The sequence below is a fragment of the Lepidochelys kempii genome, chromosome 7 (genome assembly GCF_965140285.1).
Source record: "Lepidochelys kempii isolate rLepKem1 chromosome 7, rLepKem1.hap1, whole genome shotgun sequence".
NCBI lineage: Eukaryota > Metazoa > Chordata > Testudines > Cheloniidae > Lepidochelys > Lepidochelys kempii.
Window position 1 is genome coordinate 19,342,675 of NC_136386.1, and position 25,030 is coordinate 19,367,704.

The 25,030-nt window shown below is 41.1% G+C and overlaps 1 protein-coding gene across 12 annotated transcripts in view; it reads right to left on the minus strand.

Moving 5' to 3' along the window:
* TMCC1 (transmembrane and coiled-coil domain family 1) overlaps positions 1-25,030 on the minus strand; it is a 202,349-nt gene that overhangs the window by 60,048 nt on the left and 117,271 nt on the right. Inside the window, exon 1 of one of the 12 annotated variants that reach the window (XM_073351264.2) lies at positions 17,717-18,676. The exons of the other annotated variants lie outside the window; for them this stretch is intronic. Coding sequence (XP_073207365.1) covers positions 17,717-17,878 — 162 coding nt within the window. The 5' untranslated portion in view covers positions 17,879-18,676. Of the gene's footprint in view, positions 1-17,716; positions 18,677-25,030 lie in introns of those variants that run through there. 12 annotated transcript variants of the gene reach the window in all.

Sequence of the window (25,030 nt, forward strand, 5' to 3'; positions counted from 1 at the left end):
CAATTCACTCCCCTCCCTCCAGAATCTGAACTACCGGGCTGCAGAGTCAGAGCTTTAGCACAGAAAAGGAGTACCTGCAGGAAAGCTAACACAGAATAGCTATTGTGCTTTAAATTCTCAACATAGCTTATTTTGCAATAGTTTCCCCATGAAGACAACGCCTACATTTCTTTTGGAACCTATTTAAATGCAACTGTGGATGTTCTCATTTTTACTACAGAAGGATATAATTTTTTAATCCCACTAAAAAGCCTTTCATATAAACCGGTGAAATTCATTGCCACCAGATATTTAACACAATAAAAATGAAATTCCTTTTCCACAGACTTTCCTCCGTCACCTTTCAACTTCACTGGATACTCTAGTATTATGCAATGGGGCAAACAGGAGAACCTGATTTATAGTACCTTTTTTATGCTCATCGTTATGGGTACTCTATTTTAGCTTCAATACTTATCATAGTTAGCACCCAATTCCAAAATTGAGCAATCAAATTGCTATGTTACCCAATTTCCATTTCAGGTATATTTTTAAGGGTTCCTATTTAGATAAGCAAGTGGAAAATGAGTCCATAGTCTTTAAACTTCAAAAACTAAAACAGTTAAGTTACAGTTGACCTTTTCATTGGGACTGAAAGACTGCTAACCTACCAGAGCCATCCTGTATACATTCTTTCCATCCTTCCTCACAAGCAAGTAATTCTTTACACTGTACAACATAAAACAGGGGTTTAAAGCATACTTTGTAATGTCACCATGGATATCACAGAAGCCACAGTCAAGACTAGATGCCCAGTCCATCCGTATAAATGACTACATATTATTCTAATAGTGCCAGGGACTTACAGTTACCAATAAAGTTGCAACTTAACACACTACAGTGATGGGATGAAGTATTTCCAGATAGGTTTAATCTTTCATTTCTACCCTAGATATTTTTGAAATATCCTTCATTGTGGAGTCTAAACATAATTCTAATTGATATGGATTGTGCTCTGCTCCTCTAATAGAGACTTGCCATAATATTATATTTTACTAGAGTTACTAGAGGGAAACGAAGACTGTTTCAGTTTCTGAATTCACTGATCGTCTACAGGAGGCACAGAGCAGAGTGAATGCTCTAAGACAGTTCTCAAACTTTTTTTTTTCCGCAGACCACTTGAAAATTGGTGAGGTTCTCGGTGGACCACTTAATTATCTTTCCAAATGTTGTTTGTACTGTTAGCTAACTATAGTAAAGCGCTATATTAAAAAACTTAAAAGTTTTTTTGTTCTACAAATAAAAACACAACTCATTTTAATATCAGTAGTCTTACCTTTCTAATGCGATGGATGTGCCCTCTCTCCTCCGCCACACAGAGCTGAGGCTGGGAAGGCGGGCTCTCTCTCCCTGGCAACTGCTGCCCTGGAGCTGGGGAAAGTCACCTCTTTCTCTGGCTGCCACAGCCCCGCATGTCCCAAATTCCCCCCACCCCCTCTTCTCAGCCCACTGCCCCCTCCCACCTACCCTCTATATCCCCCAAGGCCACCACCTCACCTTATATCTGTCTCTTCTCCAGGGTCCAGGCACCTAATTAGTGGAGCCACGCCTGTGCAGCTCCACTAGTAAGGTGGGTGGCCCTTCATTCTCTCGTGTGCGGCCACCCAAGCATGCACCTTAGAGGGAACTATCCGCGGACCACCTGAATGGAGCTCGCAGACCACTGGTGGTCTGTGGACCAGAGTTTGAGAACCTCTGCTCTAAGACAAGGAAGCAAAAATCGCCCTACAATCAATTAAAGCTCCTGGGCTGTGTGCAGTGTAGTTTACATTCATGAATACTGCTCAGATTTGCTTAAAAGTAAGTAACTAGAGAATTTTCTAATAAAGTAAAAAATAAAAGATGCTCCCAGAAAGTCTTTCATGATTCTAAAGGAGTTCCATGCCCCTGCCACAGATTATGGAGCCAGAATTCCCATGCAAAGCATCAGTACAGGGTTTATTTTTTTTTCTGTTGCACTAGTTAATGTTCACATGACTGCTGTTTTACCAACAATGGACTGGGCTAAAAACACTGCGTAAGTGAAAATCTGAAGCAACAGATCACTTTGTTAGATATACAGCATAACATTGGTACCCGCAGAGCAAATCTCTACAAAAATATTACTGGCAGGAAGACTAATGAAACCTTTACGTCAGCAAGTAATTTTCACATTAACCAAAGTCCATTTGCCAGAGTTGCTCACTGTAATTAAACTAACATTTGATTAAGACCATGCATTAGTTGCTAATAACTTCATGCCAGTCTAAAAAGGATCTACGATGAGCTGTAAATTAGCCATGAATGAATCATCTAGAAAGACTCCATTACTTCAGATTACAAAAACTAAGCATGTGAATTTAAACTATAAACTAGGACACTGATTACACAGAGAATATCAGAAAATTTTGTTGCTGTTGTAAAACTTCAGAGATAGTGTTCAGTGCTAAGTATTGATCAGAATTTCTTTACATGGCCAGTGTTTGGATTATGGAATAGGCTTTCAAAGTCAGTGACCGGCATACAGTAATTTCTCTTCAAATTTTTCTTAAGAAAAAGATTAGGAATAATTTGCAAGACTTCATTGCTGAATTAATCCCCAACGTGGCATAATTGCTAAACTCAGGGCTGGTCTACACTGGGAATTTACATTGGCATAGATACATCTCTCAGGCATGGGGAAAAAAATCAACCCCCCCACCACCAGAGATGTAACTATGCCAACCTAACCCCTGGTGTAGATAGCACTAGGCTGGTGGAAGAATTCTTCTGTTGACAAAGCTACCTTTTCCGGGAGATGCATTACCTATGCCAACAGGAGAACAGCTGGCTGTGCCGCTGTAGCAGTTTAAGCATAGACACGGCACTCTGAACGGAGGATCTTATCCCAGAAGCTTATGAAGTTTCACCTGCCTAGCTAGTGACATCGACAAAAGCCTCTGATAGAAGTTGACAATAAGATCAGCTATTACCAGCAATCTGTTAAAACTCAATTCACTGACAGAGGAGGTTCCATGCCATTCTCACTGGCTGTAAAGTTGGCTGGCCCTCAGATTATCTAAAATGTATGTTTCTTTTCTGTTTTTCTTTAACCCTTTCCTCCTCCACCAGTCTTTCCCTAAAATATGCACCCTCTTCATCCCACATAACTGTTGGTCCACAGGGCAAAGTGTAGATGAAGTTAAATGCAAGCAAGACACAGTCGTGACAAAGAAGAGATTTCTAAAATGATGTATGTGGAATTAAGACGCTGATAAAGGAGGAGACATCAAGTTTTACTTCTCTCTCCTCACTCTCCATGTCAGGACAGTTTTCAATACTATGGATTAGCGAACAAGAACATTGTCTCCAACTGGTTTGAATCCCACCTCTTCAAATGCTTCCCTCTCATTTATGGGTTAGGCTTTAAATCTTCCCCTCTCTTATGGAATAGCATGAAAGTTCTGTTCTTGGCTCTGTACTCTTAACCATCTTCCTCTGGGATATCTCCAAACTAGTTTCAGCCTTGGTTACCTGTTCTGTTCCCCCATGCACTATAAGGTGGGTAGAAAGCTGGCTAGATTGTCGGGCTCAACGGGTAGTGATCAATGGCTCCATGTCTAGTTGGCAGCCGGTATCAAGTGGAGTGCCCCAAGGGTCGGTCCTGGGGCCGGTTTTGTTCAATATCTTCATAAATGATCTGGAGGATGGTGTGGATTGCACTCTCAGCAAATTTGCGGATGATACTAAACTGGGAGGAGTGGTAGATACGCTGGAGGGGAGGGATAGGATACAGAAGGACCTAGACAAATTGGAGGATTGGGCCAAAAGAAATCTGATGAGGTTCAATAAGGATAAGTGCAGGGTCCTGCACTTAGGACGGAAGAACCCAATGCACAGCTACAGACTAGGGACCGAATGGCTAGGCAGCAGCTCTGCGGAAAAGGACCTAAGGGTGACAGTGGACGAGAAGCTGGATATGAGTCAACAGTGTGCCCTTGTTGCCAAGAAGGCCAATGGCATTTTGGGATGTATAAGTAGGGGCATAGCGAGCAGATCGAGGGACGTGATCATTCCCCTCTATTCGACATTGGTGAGGCCTCATCTGGAGTACTGTGTCCAGTTTTGGGCCCCACACTTCAAGAAGGATGTGGATAAATTGGAGAGAGTCCAGCGAAGGGCAACAAAAATGATTAGGGGACTGGAACACATGAGTTATGAGGAGAGGCTGAGGGAGCTGGGATTGTTTAGCCTGCAGAAGAGAAGAATGAGGGGGGATTTGATAGCTGCTTTCAACTACCTGAAAGGGGGGTCCAAAGAGGATGGCTCTAGACTGTTCTCAATGGTAGCAGATGACAGAACGAGGAGTAATGGTCTCAAGTTGCAGTGGGGGAGGTTTAGATTGGATATTAGGAAAAACTTTTTCACTAAGAGGGTGGTGAAACACTGGAATGCGTTACCTAGGGAGGTGGTAGAATCTCCTTCCTTGAGGTTTTTAAAGGTCAGGCTTGACAAAGCCCTGGCTGGGATGATTTAACTTGGAATTGGTCCTGCTTTGAGCCGGGGGTTGGACTAGATGACCTTCTGGGGTCCCTTCCAACCCTGATATTCTATTCTATTCTATGATCTGCTTGTGAGCTTTGGAGTGTATCATAACCACAACTTACTGCATGCTTCATGAGACAAAGTCTTCCTTTAGGTAAAAAGTCCTTTGGTCTGACTGTCATTCTCATCTCCATGCTCAAGGTCAGAAATCTTTGGAGTCATCTTTGACCATGAAATGCCTTTTTCTCCTACAGCTTTCTTGCAGATATCTTATCTCTGGAAAATTGCCAGAACTTCTTCTTACCCCCCTTCTGAAATCTTTACCATCCATTCATCATGATTTTCTAAGGCCAGGTCTACACTACAGACTTGTATTGTACAGTCTTATATAGCTACCACTTCTTAGGGAGATGGGTTAACCAGGGCGATGGGAGAAGCTCTCCTGTTAGCACAGTAGAGTCTTCAATAAAGTGCTATGGTGGTGCAAATACAAGTGGAGTGGCTGCACTGTTGTATGTGAAGGCAAGCCCTAAATCCCAGTTCTGCCCCAAGAAAGCATCCTCAGTGCTGTGGCCATACTCCTTTCACTCCGGGAAGCAGCAGCAACAGCTCACCTTTAGGGTACGTCTACACAGACAAGAAAAATCCACGGCTGGCCTGTGCCAGCCAACTCGGGATTGTGGGGCTCGGGCTGCAGGGCTGTTTCATTGCTGCATAGCCCTCCGGGCTTCGGCTAGTGCCTGGGCTCTAGGAGCCCGCCGGGTAGAAGAATCCCAGAGCCTCGGCCTCAGCCAAAGCCTGGAAGTCTACACAGCAACAAAACAACCCCTCAGCCCTAGCCCAATTTGGCTGGCACAGGCCAGCTGCAGGTTTTTCTTTGCTGTGTAGACATACCCATAGAGTACAAATACTTGTTATTGTTTCCTGTCTAGCTCTAAATCCAATTCTAAATGATCTTACACTCTTCATGAGGGTGTGCTGCATTTTATGTCTGGCTACCAGATCAACACACTCCCTGCATCCTCAAACCGGTTCTCCTATTTTGGTCTCCTTTAAGTTCCCTTCCCACAATTTTCCAAAACAGGAAAGAAGGGTGCTCTTACTACAGCTTCTTCCACATCCCTGGAACAACTTCCCCTCCTGCCACCCTACAAACAATGAAGTCACTTCTCGTTTTAAATATGGTGTTTAAATATTTCCTTCTGATTTTAGTTTATGATCATCTCTCCATAGTGTTTCATGGTACCATGTACAAAAGCATAGGGTAATGTGAGCTAGCAAACAGTGAGTCACACTGGATATTACACTCTCTCTGCAAAACCAGACTACAGTTCACATTGACTATTTGGCAGATTATCAACTAGATCCACAGGATTAGAACTAATACTATGGCTTCAAATTGAGACTAATCCCCAGAGTGAATAGCATGTGTCACCAATATAAGGGAGCTGTAAATTCCTGTTTTGTAATGGCAGATAGCAATGAACAACATGGCCTTGTCCTGTGCTGAGACTTCTTAGTGACCTAGTATAAGAATTTCAGAACTGCAACACCAAAGATAAACATTTTCTTAACACACAGATCCCAACTCTGGAATTATTTTCAGCAATAAAATGATTTTCCTTCCTTTAAAGGTGACCTGCAAAGTGCTCCCCCGTCCCTTTTTCTTCTAAACTTTAGAAATATGAGGACTGCAAAGGATGATCTTTCTTGATGTTGAGAGAACTATTAGTAGCAGTAGGCTGTTTACTGAGAGATCTCAGTTGAATGGAATGAAGGTGCTGAACCTTTAACATAAGCTTCCTTAGTCAAAAGATTACTCACTAAATTACATAGGTATCACCAAAAACATTTTAGCAGATGGATTGAAAGGTCCTTCCCGCTCTAAACAACTCAGCTTTCATTAGTCTCTCACACTAGTTCTCCAGCCAGAGCCTGCCAGCCTAGACATCATCTGAATTCCTAATTCAAAACACCAAAACAATTATTTTTTAAATTTTCAGGCCTTCTTTATAAATCATAAAAACCAATATGCACAAGCCCAATTTCTTTCTTTGCAAGTCACCTTTGGGGTTGTAACGGCTCAGCTTTCTAGTCTGGTGATTTATCAGAGCAATATAAAAGAAAGCATACTCAAATAAAAGCAAATAGTTTAAATGCTTTGGCTATTTTCACATTCTGTCCCAACAAAGCAGCTCTGTGCTCTGCAAGCAAGAACACAGAGGCCAATACAGTATGTCATTTTCATTCCTATGGATCTCCATTTATTTGCAGCCACTCCTCCACCCCTCCCTCTCTGACATTTCTTGATACAAGTTGTAGTTGGATGTTAAGCTAGATGCAGCCGCAGCAGGCTGACCTTTTATAACCTCTGAACAAGGGGAGATGCGTCAGTAATGCTGACTCAAAAGAAGGAGCATAAAAAACCCAACTGTTTCTAACAAAGCTTACATTGAAAACATTAACTGTTAAGACAGAAAATAAATTAAGTTTAAACTCACTGTGTGGAAAAATCTTTATTTGGATCCCACAAACTAGTAAACATTGAGTCTTTTCACTGCCAGTAGCATTAACAGACAATTTTAGTTACTGCAAAAATAACTTAATCTTCATCTAGTTTTAAGAAGACAATACTACTTGCCAGGAGTCGGAGAAGCATCACTGTTCTATTGTTCAAGCACCTGGTTTCAAAGTCATCCATAAAGACTGCTTGTAAAACCAGGACACAGGTGGAGGGACGCCAGAAGAGGTAGATTCTTGGCTTGAAGAGGAAGGAGTTATGTGAATAAACTGCCTACATAAGAATAGATTTTATGCTATTTAAAAAAAAACCAATCCTAAATATTAATGCAAGTATATTTGCTTCTTCTGGACTTACTGGCAGGCAAATCTGTGCTTGGCATTTTTTGTCAAATTCTGAACATTCTATGCTGCTTGAGACGCAAGTTCAGCATCTCTGCTGCGTACTGCTGCAGAAAAGTCTGACTTCAGCTATCAAGGGAAAAAAAAGTCACTTATCATAGCCGAAACAGCCCTAACAAGGAGCCAAAAGACAAGGACCTTTTGAATTAAAAATGATTTCCAATAAGTTATGGAACCAAAACAGCTTTATTTTGCACACGAGCCACTTCTCATCACGAGAGCTACCCACACAGTGAAACTAAACAAACCTTTTAAAAACAAGTAGTCCATCAATAGCACAATTGGTTTTCTAGTTTTTAATACTCAGAGTTGGGGCAACAACAGATACGGCAATATACAAGTTCCAAGTCTCTCTCCTCACAAATCCAAAGAAATTAAGAAATGTGGTTATTTAGTCACACAAGGGAAAGTACATGATATTTATTTAATTTTGTTTCATTCATAGTAGTAAATAGCAGCTATTATACAGAATTTTAGAGTGCAAATACCAAAATTGTAAGCGGTGATTGACAGAAATGCTGAGCCTAGATATTCATTGCCTATTCACGTCTATCTAGCAAACTAGCCATATTTACAACTCAATATCATCACATTTGAGGGGAAAAGAAAAAAAACATACTGTTTCAGAAGAAGTCATTGAGGTTTCCATACTGGTTCTGAAGTAAATGAAGGAATTTGCAGTCTACGCAAATGCCTCTCCTTAGCTTGAACATGCTGTACTATGGAATGAGGTTAGCAGAGACAGGCTCCAACCATGCTGGGCTGAATTCTACCCTGACAAAGCAGTGTCACTGTAATATGAAACAGGAGTACCCTGTGTATGTTGGCAAAAGCCCTGAATGGATATTCTAGAAATCAACAGCAACTCCAAACAAGTGAACTGCCCTTGTCACATGAACACATCACAAATGTTTTGAGCCCACTAAAAATACTTCCAGTCACTAACAGAGACAGGAGGAGATCTGAAGTTAGGCTCCTGGTCTCTGAAAATGAATAAAGCAAGAGGGAAGGTGCTTCTTGTCAACCTGAAAGTGATCAGGGCAGTTATAAAAAAGTTTTATAACGGGGGAAGAAATAACGTTTTGTTAAAACATAGGTAGTGTCAAATGATCAGAGCACAGGTCTGAAAGCCAGAGCTCCTAAATCCTCACCCCACATTTTACATCAATTTCGTCTAGGAAATGTGGGCAAACTGTATCCTCTGCCTTAGTTTCTCCATCTATAAAGGGGGCGCCAGGGGAGAGAAAGAGATTCTTTACTTCCCGGGACCTTTAACAGATGCAGAAATGAGAAATCAAGTAGATTTAAAGGACCTACAGCGTGGAAAGTTGTGAATTACATGGACAAGTTTGGCAAACAAAACCACCGTCACCCCTTCTGCCAGAACTGAAAATATTAAGCTATTTATAATCAAAGCATTTATGGAAAGCTTTGAATGGCTGAAAATGGGGCCATTGAGTGCGGTAAAACCAGCGCTAATCTCAGTCTTTTTCACTACCCAATTGGACAGAGGCTGCAAGTACATCTGCAATGGCCTCTTCTGGGCAATCTAGAAACTACACCAACAAGCTCTTGGAACCAACTTCCAGTCCTCCTTTGCCAGGATGTTAATTGTTCCCATAAGGTTTTAATTCTGAGGAAGATGGAACAGAATAGATTCTCAGGGCTCTAACAGGGATACAGACCTCTTCCAAGAGGAAAGGGATTTAGACAAGAACTGTATCCTCTTAACTAGGAGACTAATGGATGCCTTGTGTGTTTTAGGGGATTATTAGTTGAAAGTGAGGCAGTGACTTCTAATCATTTTGGGGGGCTGATGGTCAGCTGCTCAATGGTAAGTGACCTTCAAATAACCCCTCCAAAGGGCAGACCCACCCCAAGGGAGGAACTTATTTTCAGACACGTTAATTTATTTGTCCAGACAGTACCAGAACACAGCATCTGTGTTCAGTTAATTGCTAATCAGCTTGGCTGTCAATAATGTATGCAATCAAAGGATGGAGGTGGGTACCAGTGCCAAGAGAACATAGTGCATTATACACTTTTCTCATTCAAGAGCACGTCACCAGCTCTGTGGATAGGCCATATACAGTTCATCTCAGGGCTTGTAACCATTATCAACTTCACAGTGGTTCCAACAAACTTTTGAAGTGCACACATTCAGCTCCTTGGAGAGCTCCACACCACGATATATTCTGATGCTAAGCTAATTATTCCCACCAATCAAATTTCCACATTTGGTAAGCATCTCTGCCAAATAGTAACATGAGCAATTGCCCCAATTTAGGGAAACAAATATTGGAAGACAGGTAATATCTTCACAGAATGGATAGCTTGAGCTATAACTTGAGTGTTAACCCTGACTTGACTCCGTTCACACACAAAAATCTCTAGCTCAAGTTAAGTGGAGCTTTAAGCTTGAGTTAACTGGCCAGTTAAGGGTGGTGGGGTTGGGTGCTGATGCTCAAGGGTGCTGATGCTCAAGTTAGTAATGCAGTTGTGATGCAACAGCTCAAGTTACAAACTCATCAGCAGCTGATACAATCATTCAGGGTAGTCTACACTCAGACACCTGCAGTTGGCCCATACCAGCTGACTTGGGCTTGCAGGGCTTAGGCTAAGGGGCTGTTTCATTGTGGTGTAGATGTTTGGGCTTGGGGACCCTCCCACCTCGCAGTGTCTTAGAGCCCAGGCTCCAGCCCGAGCCTCGAAGTCTACACCACACTGAAACAGCCCCTTAGCCTGAGCCAGCTGGCATGGACCAGCCACAGTTGTCGAACTGCAGTTACACACTCATTTTAACTCGTGTTGTTTTGAAGTGTGGCCTCTCTCACTGAAGCTAGGCTATCTTGAGTGCAGTAACAGACGTGTACTAAGTTGTGCTAACATTGCAGTGAAGACAAGTCCAGGAACACCATCAGAAAACCTTCACACATAACTGATGACTCAAAAAACTATGGGCTTGGAATATCAAGCACATGGGTTTTCCCCATGTCAAAACACAAACCTGATCTTTTTGCCTCACCTTCTACCTTTTCTGGGTTTTACAGGTCTTAAAAGAAGTGAGAAATGACACCTCTGTCATAGTGGTAACCACCTTCTATTATTCCATAGCAATCTCTGCAGGATGATCAAGGATGAAGTTGCTGAACTTTGAAGGGAACCTCATCCTGTCTCACTGCCCAGATGCTGTTTGGCCAATCCTTCAGGGCAGGCTCTTCATTTTACAATGTGCTGAAATGCCTTTCACCTCTGTCCCCAGTTGGCTAGATTTTAATATTTCTAGCCAATTATAAATGTAAACACTGGTGGTTTTAGATCAGGAAGCTCTAAATATCTCTGTATGAACAAAGGGTATTTAAAACATGTTATAAACAGCTATTACAGCAAATTAAAAATGCTGTTAGTATAGCTTACACTGGTATGTTTCCATGGTCTAACAAAATAAACTATCCACCCCAATTAACGTAACTATTCCTCTCATCCCACTTTGCAGATCACGAGCAGTTCAGTTTTAATGACCGGCTTGGTAAGAAGGTGACTTACCCAAGATGCAGCTGTTTCTCAGAAGTTAGTGCTGTATGCTGTAGAAGATTAGAGTCTGAGCAGGTGGCTACAGAAGCTTTTGGGACAGTGAACAACAAGAAGACAAGTGAATATCCCTTAAACTAAACATTCCTATATTCCGTGGGTATAAATATCCACCCATTGCAACCATCCCTCAATTCCATTCTCTACAAACCACACCCCCAGACAGGATTTGATCCGACTGCTGGATCTAGTAGCCTGGAGTATTTCTGTATGAGACTATATTTAGTCATCTTTGCTGACAGATCTATAGCCCTCTTGTATCTTCAGGAAAACAAACTGACCTGAAGCCTTATGTTCTTTGATAGAAATATATGATCTGCAAGTTTATGACTCCTGGATCAGTAGATGGGATGAAGTCTGCTGCTGTGCGTATTTTAAAGATCCTTATTTGGAACCAGAAGAGGCCTTAGGTGATGGAGCTGGCCTGCAAGGGCACAGAGAGTATCAGGATCCCTCAGCCAACAGAATCTCCTGAATAAGGAACACCCAAGTCTTTAGCTCTTCTTCTTGGCTCACCATAACAGAAAACCATGCAAGACTTTGTACTACAATACTTGATTTGTTTGGCACAAAGAAAGGGAGAGAAACAGTGGGGCAGAGACAAGGATTAGTTCAAATACTGTGTCTCTGCTCACATACAGAGAGCAGGATGGGGCAACTCAGAAGGGCCCAGACACATGCAGAACTATATCTGAAGAAGTGCTCCATGTAGCTCAAAAGCTTCTCTCTTTCACCATCAGAAGCTGGTCCAATAAAAGATATTGCCTCACCCACCTTATCTCTCTAAAATCCTGCGGACCAACATGGTTATACCACCACAGCAAATTAGTGTTTGGCAGCACTAGCCAGGCTACTCAGTAGCTGTTTCTGAAGCTGTACAGGAAGTTTTCGAAGTCAGCCAGCCACCACACAGGTCACACACCCAGTTACTCTCTCAGAGCATCTTGAGGGATGGCTGGAAGATTCTAAATATAGACAGCCCTATGAACTCAGAGGCTGATTGATGCGAGACCAAGAGATATCTGATGTGAGGGCTGGGTGGGTCATTACTTTGGATACAGGCTGCCGATTTCCGTTTCACCACTAATGTAGGACCAGTCAACTATTAACTCAAGGGCTGGAATGATGCAAGCTGTGAAGATCCCGACTGTTTATTTGCCAACAGGGTTTTGAAGAGTTTAAAAGGATTGTGATGCTCCCATTCTTCTCAAGCTGTGAAGAGATGAGGTGACACTATATATTATGGTCACTCTATAAAGACTGAAATAATTCTGTAAGATCAGAGGGGAATGTGTATGTATGTGCATATGCATGCACAAAGTGGAGAAATCTATGCAAGGAACATGAGCAGACTTACTGCCTAGCAGTTTTTGTTTAAAAGTTAGCCATAGTTTTCCAAATACTATTTAAAATGCTTTATACGACTTATAATAAATAAATCTTAAATACACACAAATTAAGAAACTATGTGGCAGTCCCTTTCAAGTCTACAGAGAATTAACAACACATACATAAAGCCATGATAAGTAAAACAGCCCTGAAGTTTAACTTTGTGTAACAGTTTCAGGAAAGTCCTAAAAAAAAAGACAATCCTTGTCTATGCTTCAGCCAAGAATTAAGCTGAGGTGCAGGAGACAAGGAGTGTAATAAAGTTACGCATAATATTGCTTCAACATTCCCCTAACCCTGTTACAAAACCTTTGAAAGAAAGTCCTTTGCAAAGGTGCTGCAAAGTTATAGGCCTGTAGTGACTCATTTTTGCAAGACAAGAGGATTTCTTGAACCCTATTATGGAAGCCAGGATATTTACACTTTTGGAAAATGGAATATTAGGCTTGAAGGACATGCACACAACCTCACATGGGATGCACTACTCAGGAAGGCTCCATGATTGCATGACCAGCCTCACAAGTATGGGTCTGAGAAGGCAACCTCATAATGGAGAAAAGACCTAGTCCTAGAGCGAAAATGAATCTGCTGGCTATGGAGAGTAGCTCTGAACAACTAATTTATCCATCAGTGTTTGCCAGGAAGATAATAGCCATCTTCAGTAGCACAGTCTAGACAGTGGATGCCTGAAAAGACACCAAATCTTCTTAGGCTATGGGAAGTGTAATTCCCAGCACACACAGACATACATACACTAGTTCTGCTTGAGTTAGTGCTTAAATATAGCAGTGGCACAGGTGGCAGCTCAGTCTAGCAGCTCAAGTATTTACCCAGGTGGTCAGACAGGATTGTACATGGATGACCAGCCTAAGCCACCACAGCCTGGCCACACCACTATTTTTAGGCATTTGCTCAAACTGAGGAATTCCTGTGCTGGGAATTACATCTCCCAGATGCTATGTAGACATACTCTTAAAAAAAAAAAAAAAAAAAGTAAGTGGAGTGACATGGTGATTTCCATCCAAAGTATTCTATTTTCCAAAGGGGTAAATTCCGTGCGAGTCTTACACAAGGTCATAGTGCTAGTCAGTGGCATATTAAAGGATGGCATCCAGGAGTCCTGACTTCCAGTCCCTGTTCTAACTCCTTAACAACACTTTTTGGCTCAAAACCGGATTTTTCAAAGCAGAGAATATATTATGTCTACAAATACGTACTTGCTCCTTAACTTGAGAGTTTTCATCATAGCTATTAATGGGAATGGCTCCTTTGATTAGTTGAAAAGCTTAATCAAACTTTAACAACTAAGAGTATACAAGAAAAATTACACACTTAAGCCTTACCCAGGAGAGTCAAAAGTGGTGCATGAAAATGCACTCTGAAAAGTTAGTCTGGTGCCTAATTCCACCGGGGTTGTCTTATGCTGTCAAAAATAGAACTAATTTCTACATTGGCATATGGAGTTTCAATCAAAATATCCACTGATCCCACTTACATAATTGAAAGGCACTTTTCTCCAGCATAATGCATAAAATCTCTGCATAATGCATAAAAAAGCTTAATTTGTCTTTTTATAAATGTAATATAAACATTGGTTGCTAATTATTCAGTAATGACATTAATGGGAAGAAAAGGTTTATACCACTTTAAGTACTGCATAAGAAGCCTTTGCTGAAATATCATCAAGGTTGCCAAGATATCTACACCATTCTTTACCAACAGGCTATTTAATCCTTCAATTAATTAGCCCTTGGAACAGAGCTGTGGTTTAATCTAGAAATCAGGTTTGCTCAGAAAGGAAGCAGAAGAATTCTTGACTGTTAATCCTTAGTAACTTGAAATATGTGGCTAGAAAGCATGACAATGTAGTAGTACTTGACACAACGTGGGATTTTTTCCCTCTTATGAGTTAAATACATAAAATATAATGCTTTTATGATAACTCAGACCTGCCCCCTCTTCTGTATCACTGGTGGAATTTTTGAGAACTGTGTGAAGTTTTCCTTTTCAGTCTCTCTCGGCTATTCATCTCTTTGGGCAAGCTTCAAAAGGCCAGTATGTAAACAGAGGCTATCTCCATGAGGAATATTATAGCAACGTCCACCTTACTTTTTTTATTTCAGCATCTAAGATAAACAGCTATGTATTATTATATGCAGCTCCATTTGACCTATATCCAAGAACAATGTATTTTTCTTTGTTCCCATTCCCCTCCCTTCCAGTGTTCATAACTTCACTTTTACACTTCACTTGTGAAGGATAGAGAGGATGAGGAATTAAAAAAACACAAACAGATTTCGCACTCAACCTCGCCCTTCACTATAGTGGGCCTCCCTGTAACCTCCTGTGTTACTATAACAAATTACTTAAAATAATCAAAAGGAAATTCATGGAGCTACAATGACCTCAATACTACTGTGAGAAAGATACACACAGGCTAGTTAAAAAAAGGTCACCAGCTCATTTGAGTTCCATTCATTATTAGCTTATGCTGCTAACCAGAATGTGAGAATTACTAAACATCTTTAAGCTTCTCCTGTATTGAAACTGTTCAGTGTGAAGTGATGGAAAATGTATGTAAGGAATTAATATTTAAAGTGCCAGTATGATCAGTAAAGTACCCATGTAGTAAAGATCAATAGATCTGCTTCCTGTGGGTATTTTGAGGCATAGCTTTATGACTCATACAGGTTTTCACTCCTGATAGCGCTGCAAAGTCAGAGCAGCTATGAGGGAGCTGGATTCTATTCTAGTTCACATATAATCATGTAAATTCCAACTTCAGAATTACTGGTAATCAATGTTCCCTCTAATTTTTTACATCCATGTGTGGAATGAATTTTGTCATGTGCACCGATATGGAGGTGATGTGTGGCGGGGGTGGGGCTGAAGGGTTCGGAGTGTGGGAGGGGGCTCAGGGTTGGGTGAGGGCTCTGGGGTGCAGGAGGGGGCTCAGGCAGAAGGTTGGAGTGGGGGGTGAGGGCTCTGGCTGGGGGTGCTGGCTCTGGGATGGGGCTGGGGATGAGGGGTTTGGGGTGCAGGCCTTTCCGGGGGCTGCAGCAGGCAGAGATGACTTCCCCCAGCTCTCTCTTGCCACAGCAGCCTGGAGCAAGAGGTGCCTCTCCCCGCCTGTGTGGCCCTTGATAGCCTGCCGCATGGCAGCACAGCTTAGAGGGAACTTAGCTGGCAATGTGTGAGTCATCAAAAATCCAGCTTGACTTTTAGATCCCAGGTTTCAGGCCAATGCTTAGAAAAACATTTTCACTTATAAACTGCCAAATTTGATCTCGAAGTCACTAAGGGGAAAAAAAATGGAACTCCATGATATCATTTTAAGAAAGATTTTCAGAAGTATAACCACACTTAAAAAAAGTTATCGATCCACCTTTCCAAAGCATACAATACCCTAAGCTCAGGGCCTAAACGCAATTATATGCATGGTAATTTGGACCAGTAGATTTTCTTTCTGTGAACTCTCCCCACCAGTGTGGATAATGGAATTATACTTCCCTTCTCATTCATATTAGAGGCAAGATGACAAACACAAACTCTTCCAGAGAGGATGCCTCTTGCTACTACTTCAGTCTGTAAAGTACATTCATAGAAATCTCTGCTCTAGAGAAATCTAGACCTCATGTATCTACTTTTTCAGTTTGGTGGGGAGCCTTCATCCAGATGGAACACATTTTTCCTGATTTTGTGTACTTGTAGCTATGCCAGACTCATTGCGTTCTGAGGTGGCTCCTTTAAAAGTTAGCATAGAATAGTTGCCAGACCAAACTAAGAGCCCCTTTGACTTCAGTTATTAGTTTTTCCACTTTCACAAAGTTGCCTTAACCCCCTCTCATTTCTGTTGCTGATTGCCACCAATAATGTGATTACTTTTATTTTATTAAAGGTATGTTTAAATAACTGAAAAACTATCATAGAACAAAGACTAGGAAGAGTTGCAGTAAAATTAGAAGCTGAAGCACAAGATGTAGCAGGCAGTACACAGCAACCATTAAAGGTCTGACTTTTTCTTCTGCTACATTGCTATTGAACAAGAAGAAACTTTGCTTTTATCTGGATAATCAACCTAACAATTCAGAACAGGACTCTGAGGGACAAGTTGAGAGGTTTATATGGATTAGCTAACTTTACCCATATGCCAAAGTGAAGTCACAATGGCCTAAAAGTGGATGGAAAAGATGTTTAACTTGCCAAAAAACTGAGTTCAAGGTTCCATATTTATAATCTTGTAACAAACATCTGACATCACTGACGCCTAAAACACCTGAACTCCCTGCTCTGCTTTCGGAGTTACTACTGATGGTATGACTGGAGAAACAGAATCCTGACTTGGCAGGTAAATGAGAGAAAATAATTGCAGTGGAAATTCAACTTTTTCTTGCTCTAAGGAATATTTTTCAAACCCAGGCCCAAAACCTGGCAAAAGTTATATTCATAGAATGATCACATACTGAACAAAAATTATTTGAGGCGCCACACAAACTAGCTTCTACAAGATCAGATCTCCGATACAAGGCATTTTTCCACCACTAGGCATAGATAGGACTTTCATCTGTAAATTGTGCAATGAATTGACAGCATGAGTTTGCAGTCCAATGCCAAACAGGTTCTTTAATCAGAAGTTCAGATAACCTGAGATGTTTATTCCCCTATGTACCAAAGTACCTGCTGCAAAGAGCTTTTATAGTCACTCAGTGTAGGAGCCGGGGAGGAAAGAGGGAGTGAGAGGAGCCAGACTAGAGTCTTAACTGATCTCTTGCTGATTACCAACTGGCCAATCTGACATCAGGCCTCTCAAACACTCTCATTCTATGATAGATGTATGGAGGGGTGAATCCTAAAATAGAAGTGGAACCATTTTATTCTCTTAAAAGATAACTATTTTATATCAGTATCAGATTCTTCCTCTATCGGGGTACTACATCCTGCCCTTAAATAGTTTTTTTTCTAGTTCCCAAGTACTATATTAAAAAAATTAAATATTTTTATTAGGGTTAGTGTTTCAAACCACACTGACAAGAGTGAGACCTAACCTATTCTAGCAGCAGAGGAATGAAGCACAATCTAGCAATGGTAAGATGTCAAACCCACTTTAGATGTAAGGTAGTGTTGGAAATCCAGTCCAAAAGACCCACTGCAGAACAGGAAATACAAGCTGGTCTGAGGAAACTGTAGACCAATCAATGATAAATACAATGAGACAAGTCAGCATTATTTCAATGCGATATTTCAAGTGTTCGGGGAACCTGCTCCAACTTACCATGTCTCTCTCTTGGCAGTTTTGGATTGAATAGCATTTCATTGCAGCCTCCCTCAATTTTCTCCCTCTAGCTTCCTTTGGTCCCGAACTTCTCCTCCTCACCTCTGTGCGAACAGCTTTATGGTGGGTGTCATGCTGTGGTGCTAATGCAGGGGACTTCATAGTGAAGACCAGCCTATACCAATGAAGATTTAGTGCACATCGCAGCTCAGCTTTTCAGTGGAATCCTTTTCAGCAGTACAAATTGCTCTGCAAAGAAAGCTATAGTGATCAGCCTCTAGGTGCAGGGTTGCCAGACATCCTGGTTCCCAAGGGAAGGGGGGTGGGGCGGGGAGGAAAGAAGAGGAGGAGGGAGGTTGCGGTCTTTCTGATCTCTCACCATTTTACTTTCCTGATGCAGTATGTTGATGCAGTTGTATGAAAGAAAATCATTGGATTTTAGAATTTGACAGGCCTTCTCTTCCTTGATTAGTGTTCAAAATACATTGGTGGGGAAAATACCATGGTGCTTATTTTTTTTTTAAAATAGTGCTCACTAATGCTAACTGAACCTTAGATCATGCTAAATTCTCAGCATTGCTACATCCAAATTCTGGGCTGAGTAAGGTCACCAGAGCTATCTGTAAAGGATTTTCTGGTTCACCAACAATAAAAACCATAAGGGATGCACAGTCTGTCTGTTTACTGCAACTACTTTATTCAAGTAGCATTATCGAGGAATTTAAGGGAGTTAGGTGTCCAACTCCCATTGAAATTTCATCACTTTCAGTAACTACAGCTCACTCCTGCATAAAAATCTTCTGAAAGTAAAGATGATGGGATAGGCTTGAACAGATGCAGCCTTTGAGAGTTACCATCACAACAAATAGTACAAATATTATGCAGCGTTTCACTGAACAAAGACAGATGACTTGAATGGTGAGGAGGTGACTAAGCACGTAGTATTTTACAAACTCAAGGCAACAGACAAAGTAAGGTGAATAGGTATCCCAGGGAGGTTTTAGCAGCAAAGGGCTGCCTCTCCCAGAGGTAACTCCAGCACAACGAAGACAGACAACACTGAAAATGTACACGCTGTTTCACAGGTCTGCAAAAGAAAACAGCAGAGGAATGGTATACTCAGAACAGTTTGTATGAAGATGCCAAATACATTGAAGTGAAGGAGAAGGAAATAAATTGCTCAGTAGGACACTGTTGGAATTCTGTTGACAAATTAATCAGGAGGATTTAATAAGGAGCCAACAAAGGGCATATACATAGCCCAACTTTGGAAAAGGCATGCAGAAACAACTGTTCTGGGGTGTTCTTAGAGGCCCACTGTCAAAAGCAATTGTGTTACTTTTGAAAACACCCAAGAGCTAGTTTACAGCATAAAGTTTGATTAGAAATATCACAGAAAGGTCCCAGGTTTGTTGCTGGCTGAAGAATGCATATTAAAAATTGTGTTATACTAACCAATCCTAAATTTTCATTTTACAACAATGTAGGAGTGTGCCTGAAGGCAGAAGACCGCATACTGTGGCATTTTCAACACTTACAGAATGAAGCACCACCTACTGAATAAAAATGAGACTATTTCTTGAAGGTCTCTTATTGAAGTACTGACCCAGGCCCATCCTGCCCATGAGATCACAACACAAGGATGTAGCTTTAGCCATCTTGTAAAATTCAACTACTGAGCTGGAGAAGAAAAAAACAGAAAAAAAAAAGACTGAATAATAGAAGCTGGGAATCCATTATAATCCAGCAAAAGTCAGAGAAGTTAATGGGACTGCTTCAAAATTACTGGCTTTGGGGATGAATTTTAATTACTCTACTATATGTAATGTAGGCTCTAATGCCACACTCACTCAAGCATCAGATGGGCATTTATCAATAATGATACTGATTGAACTGAATTAATGGCTACATAGCATCATTAATTGTGAAGAAACTGATTTTATGGATCTGAAAATTTCACACCACTTAACATCAGATTAGAAAAGAGGAGCAATGAGAGATTTCAAATGCCACACAGTGCCCCTTAAGTTATTTGATAATATAGAGTACCTTTAGTGACACAGAATACTAAGCACATACTGAAAATAAAGATTCTTTTAAGGGGTGCATGTAACTTTAAAGTGTTGAAGAGCAAAACTAACTAGTTACAATTTCTCTTTAACAAAATGTAAATTAAACAACAAAATGTAAAGAGGAGCAAAGGTCACATTTTAGGTTGGCTAGTACCATTATCCTGACAAACACAACTGATACAATCTGATACTGAAGAATTTAGGCATAAGTGAGGTACTATTTCTCAGGAGCCACCCCTGTTATTACAACAGAATGAAAAAATACCCACAGGGTGAAATGTGACAAGACACAGAAAATTCAAAGACTGTATCTAGAAATTGCACAATAGCTTGGAACAAGCAGTTTAAGGCACCACACTCAGCAAAAGGACAGCGCACCAAAAATGCCAGTAGTATAAGCTGCCTGATTTCAAGAAGTAATTATACATTTAACTTACTAAATACTTGTTTCATACTTGAGATAGTTCAAAGAGCTTTTGCAACGTGAGTTCACTTTTATAACATGATATGACACAGGAATCAGTACATAATCAGCTGTACGTTGTATTCATGGCTAAGTCATCTTTAGGAAAGCTTAAGGATCAAGTTCTCCCTTTGATTTCTACACCAAGGTATTATCTGTGTGTGACAGGAGATTATTTTCTTTATATACTTTTCAATCAGGGATTCTCCCAGTTTCCCCAACAACAAAAAACAAACAAACAATCAAAATTTTTCCAAGTTGTGCCAGTAGGAAGAACTTGGCTTCCTTTATTCTGAAACCAAACATCCTGTTTGTGAGTTACCACATCAGGCCATTTAGAATACCTGCATAGTACTCGGTAATGAAAGACAAGCTCTCCCACCCCTCCAGGGGTGTATCGTATCTTGGGTAATCCAGCACTATACAGCTGTCAGCAAGAAATTGATCCGAGCTCCGTAAGAATGGAGACAGCTTTTTGAACTAGAGATAATTCAGCACACAGTATCAAACAATCAATCTTGCCGGAGGGTGGAGGGGAAGGTTTACAAACTTAGTCGGTCCACCATAAGCTTTTCCTCCACTTAAAAAACCATGAAGTAATGTTGAACATTATCCACTCCACCTCCATAACTGTACTTTCACCAATACATCAAACTGCACAGCTGCAATATGAGGAGGCATATATGGACTTCAACACGTTGTTCATGCAAAGAAACTAAAGTACACCAAATGAGCAACTAAAATAGCATTCTTCTTCCCCGCAAGAGATGTATTTATTTAAAAAATAAGATATCTTGATTAAAAGTGTATTAAAACTCTAAAGAACCTATCTGGAAACATCAGTGCAAGCTTTGTTTCAGTCCATTTTATAAAAAAAAACAACCAGCTCTAATCTACTTAAAACACCAGAATGCAAATGTCCTAATGAAAAAGATTAATTAAAGCCAAAACATTATTGTAAGCAAGCAAGTAAAGGTAACTTTCAGAAGAATAACCAATCACATTTTTTGGGAGATGAGGATAGAGGACGAAAGACAAGTCTACACTTAAAAAGCTGCATAAGCACAGCTGCACCAATAAAGCTGTGCGGCTGTAGTGCTTTAATGGAGATGCTCTAAGCCGACAGGAGAGAGCTCTCCCATCAGCGTAGTTAATCCACCTGTCCAAGAGCCAGTAGCTATATCAGCAGGAGAAGCTCTCCAACCAACATAGCGCTACCTACACAGGGGGCTCAGTTGGTATAACTACATTGCTATGGGGTGTGGATTTTTCACACCCAAGCCAGGACCGGATTTAGGGGCAGGCGACCCACTGCAGTGCTGGGCTTGGGGGGCACCGGGTTTGGGGTGCTAATTTTGTTGTTAGTGACAAAAGGGACAATGGAATGTTTGAAGTAACATGTTTCAGGTATTCTGTATGTGGGTTCATTTTTCACTAACCCCTTCCAGAATGTTCTGGACTTTTGTAGAATGATGTGGAACCTTCCAGACTTTGAGAACTACATTTTCCTTGAACCTCCTAGAACGTTGTCAGGCATGCCCTTGTGCATATTTACGGGGCGGGATGTCGCCAGTCAGTCAGTGAGATAAGGCAGACAGAAAAACACTCTTGAACAATTGTACGAACCTTCACTTGACGCTGACACACGGGGATATTCGGACTTCAATGATGATGTCGAATTGGACAACATCAGTCACACTTTACAACATGGAAAGCACTCTCCACAACAAGTTCTCCAATTCATTCATGATGCAGAGCTGAAGGACATTTTTTCTAATGTGTGAATAGCTTTGAGGATTCTGCTCACGCTGCAGTGGCGGTGCCTGCAGGCAGAGATAGTACGTGGAGCTAGGAGCTGAGGGAGGGGAGTTGCAGTCACCCTTTCAGGGAGCTCCCCCAGGTAAGCACCACCCCCCCCACCCTATCCCTGAGCCCCCCCAACCCAAACTCCTGCTGCTGGCTGGTGGGGGGCCCTGAGACTGCCCCAGCAGCGGCTAGTGTGCCTGGCCCAGGGGCTGCCTGAGCTGCTCAGGGCCAGGCATGCCAACTGCTACAGAAATCATGGATGTCACGGAAGTCACAGAATCAGTGACTTCATGACCTCTATGACAAACAGGGAGCATTAGTAATAGGACCTGTTCCAAAAAGCTGTTTCAAACAGCTAATTTAGGGAGTCAAAAAGTCTATTTTATAGGTGCAAATTCATGCAGGCTAAAGGAATCTTGAAACAGGCACAAAGGACTGAACACCACAAGGAAAATTTGTAAAAACGATCAACTTGTAATAGCAGGATTATTATAGGAGTGCAATGCCAAACTGATTCCTTACAATAGCTGCTCTCTAGTTTTCTCACAGAAACCACAGATCTGTTTTTAAGGCAGTAGCTCCAACCCCTCACTTGAAGTCTGTTCCATTCTGTGAGGCCACAAAGGCATTAAACAGGCATTTAAACTGTATAAACATCAAGTGTTTGCCTCCTGTAGACCTAAAAGACACCACTGGTGTGATCCAGTGTAACAATTCCTAAGTTTAGGACCTGAACTATTTAAGGCATTTTTATTTAGAAAGTACTGGGGCAAAAATATTCTCGCAAAAATTTAAGAAACGAGTAAATGGTGTGAAAGCCTACAGATGACAAATTCATAGAAAAAGCCCCATTTTCCTATTACTGAGCCTTCTCTATCCAGTACCACTCTGGCACTACGAAGTACTCTTTCACGTACATAAGCAGATCTTCTCCTTTAATCTAAGGGCTAGTCTACACTGGCAATGTTAAAGCTCTGCCACGGCAGTGCTTTAACGTGGCTTGTGTAGTCACGGCAGAGCAATGGGAGAGAGCTCTCCAAGCACTCTAAAAAACCCACCTCCACGAGGGGCGCGGCTCCTAGCGCTGGTGCACTGTCTACACTGGCGCTTTACAGTGCTGAAACGTGCTGCGCTCACGGGTGTGTTTTTTCACACGCCTGAGCGAGAACGTTGCAGCGCTGTAAAGTGCCAGTGTAGACAAGCCCTTAGTAACAAGGTTTCAGATGTACAGAAATGAAAGGAAACATCCTGTGTATGATCTGCTGTATTCTTTTCTCATTAGTTACTGTTGTCTCTTCTCCCTACTTCAGGCACCAATTGTGTTAATGGATGTGTCTAATATTTTAAGATCTTCAGGAGCCTTGTCTTCCTGTACACCTGTGAAATATCATGCCCACCATGGCCCTGTAAATAATATACAAGAAATATGGTGTAGTCTAGAATTTTAATTAGCTGGCAAAATGCTTGCGTCCAGGCCTATTTAGAAAGGCACTTTGTGGGATCTCCACAACTGTCCTCGGTCCCAATTCTTCTCTTTATCTATTGACTTTCAATTAATGGTGATCTAAAATTTGAAAAGCCTAATTATTTCCTAAATATCACAGAAATTTCTCTTACCGTCCTCCTTCAACAAGTTGAATGAATAACTTTACATACCACTACAATACTTGGGATTGTACATGAGACATAGCTATTTACCGAAGATAGAGCAACAAATCTCAAGAACTTATACAGGGGGAATCAGGATCTCCCCAAGAAACCTCAAGACATATTCATCAACATTATTCCTGAGCTAGGAAGCGGATATTCTTCCACTGAGTGTATTCTAAACTCGCTTAAAGAAAAGCATAACCAAAAAGCAATTTAAACGACAAACGTCCTGAAAAACGATAACCCTTCTATTTTAGCCTATTAAGCCATAGTCAGACCCTCTACTGCAAACTATAGCAGATTTTTATTTAGAAAAATCAAATAAGGGACTTGCATTGACAGCTGGAGTTCAAACACAGTTCACAATGTAATTTTATCTGCAGTTTATTCATAGGTAGATAAGAGGTCACTGTAAACATGGTCTCTCTCTCAATATATAAACAGTAACAGTTGTCGTTTTTCTGATTAGGGAAGAAGTTAAACATCCTGGTTTTGACCCTTTATCACTGCTCCATAAAAATATTCTGTGTTGGGAAAACTGACTAACAATATCTCCACCTGCTAATAGCTTCTTCAGCAGTGTGTAAGATTTGGGTCACAGTGTGTGTCTGATTACAAACTACAGCTATTAAAAACAATATGCAATTGCTTTTGCACTTTTACACTATTTTGCACCATCTTTAGACAACACTAATTAGGTTGGGAACTCTTAATATTGCTCCAATGTCTACCAGCGTGAGAGGTTAAGCTCTCATACTCTTCATTTCAGCTCTTTCAGGTTATTCAATATTATCAACCAACAACATTTTTAAATCAAACACAAATAAGCTTCATTTTTAAAGAAAAGTTATTCACTAATGTCCGCAAGCAGACGACGACTGGTTCTATGCAAACTAAGGACTTTATGCAGGGTGCTGAGCAGACCTACTCTCAGTAGATAGCCGTTGTAAGGTGGTAAGATTTTTAACACCTATTGTATTTGTAACAGTGACAGCCGTTTCTTCAAACTTAACCAACTGTACAGTAGTTTTGCACATTACATGCAGGGTATTTCATGCTTAATCTTCTCCATGGTTTGAGCCAACATGCATTTTAGTATCCCAGAGCACAGAACAAATGGGGTAATTTTCACAGAGTCACATTATTTTCAATTGTGACCACTGCATTAGATTGTGATTAAGGTATTTTTAAAGGTTTTGAAATGGCATTGATGATTCCTATCACCTAAGCGTACATGGTACACCATAACACATAAAAAGTCCCTACCCCAAAAGGATTTGCCATCTCAAGGTTTTAATCAAAGCTATGCAGAGCAAGACTCAA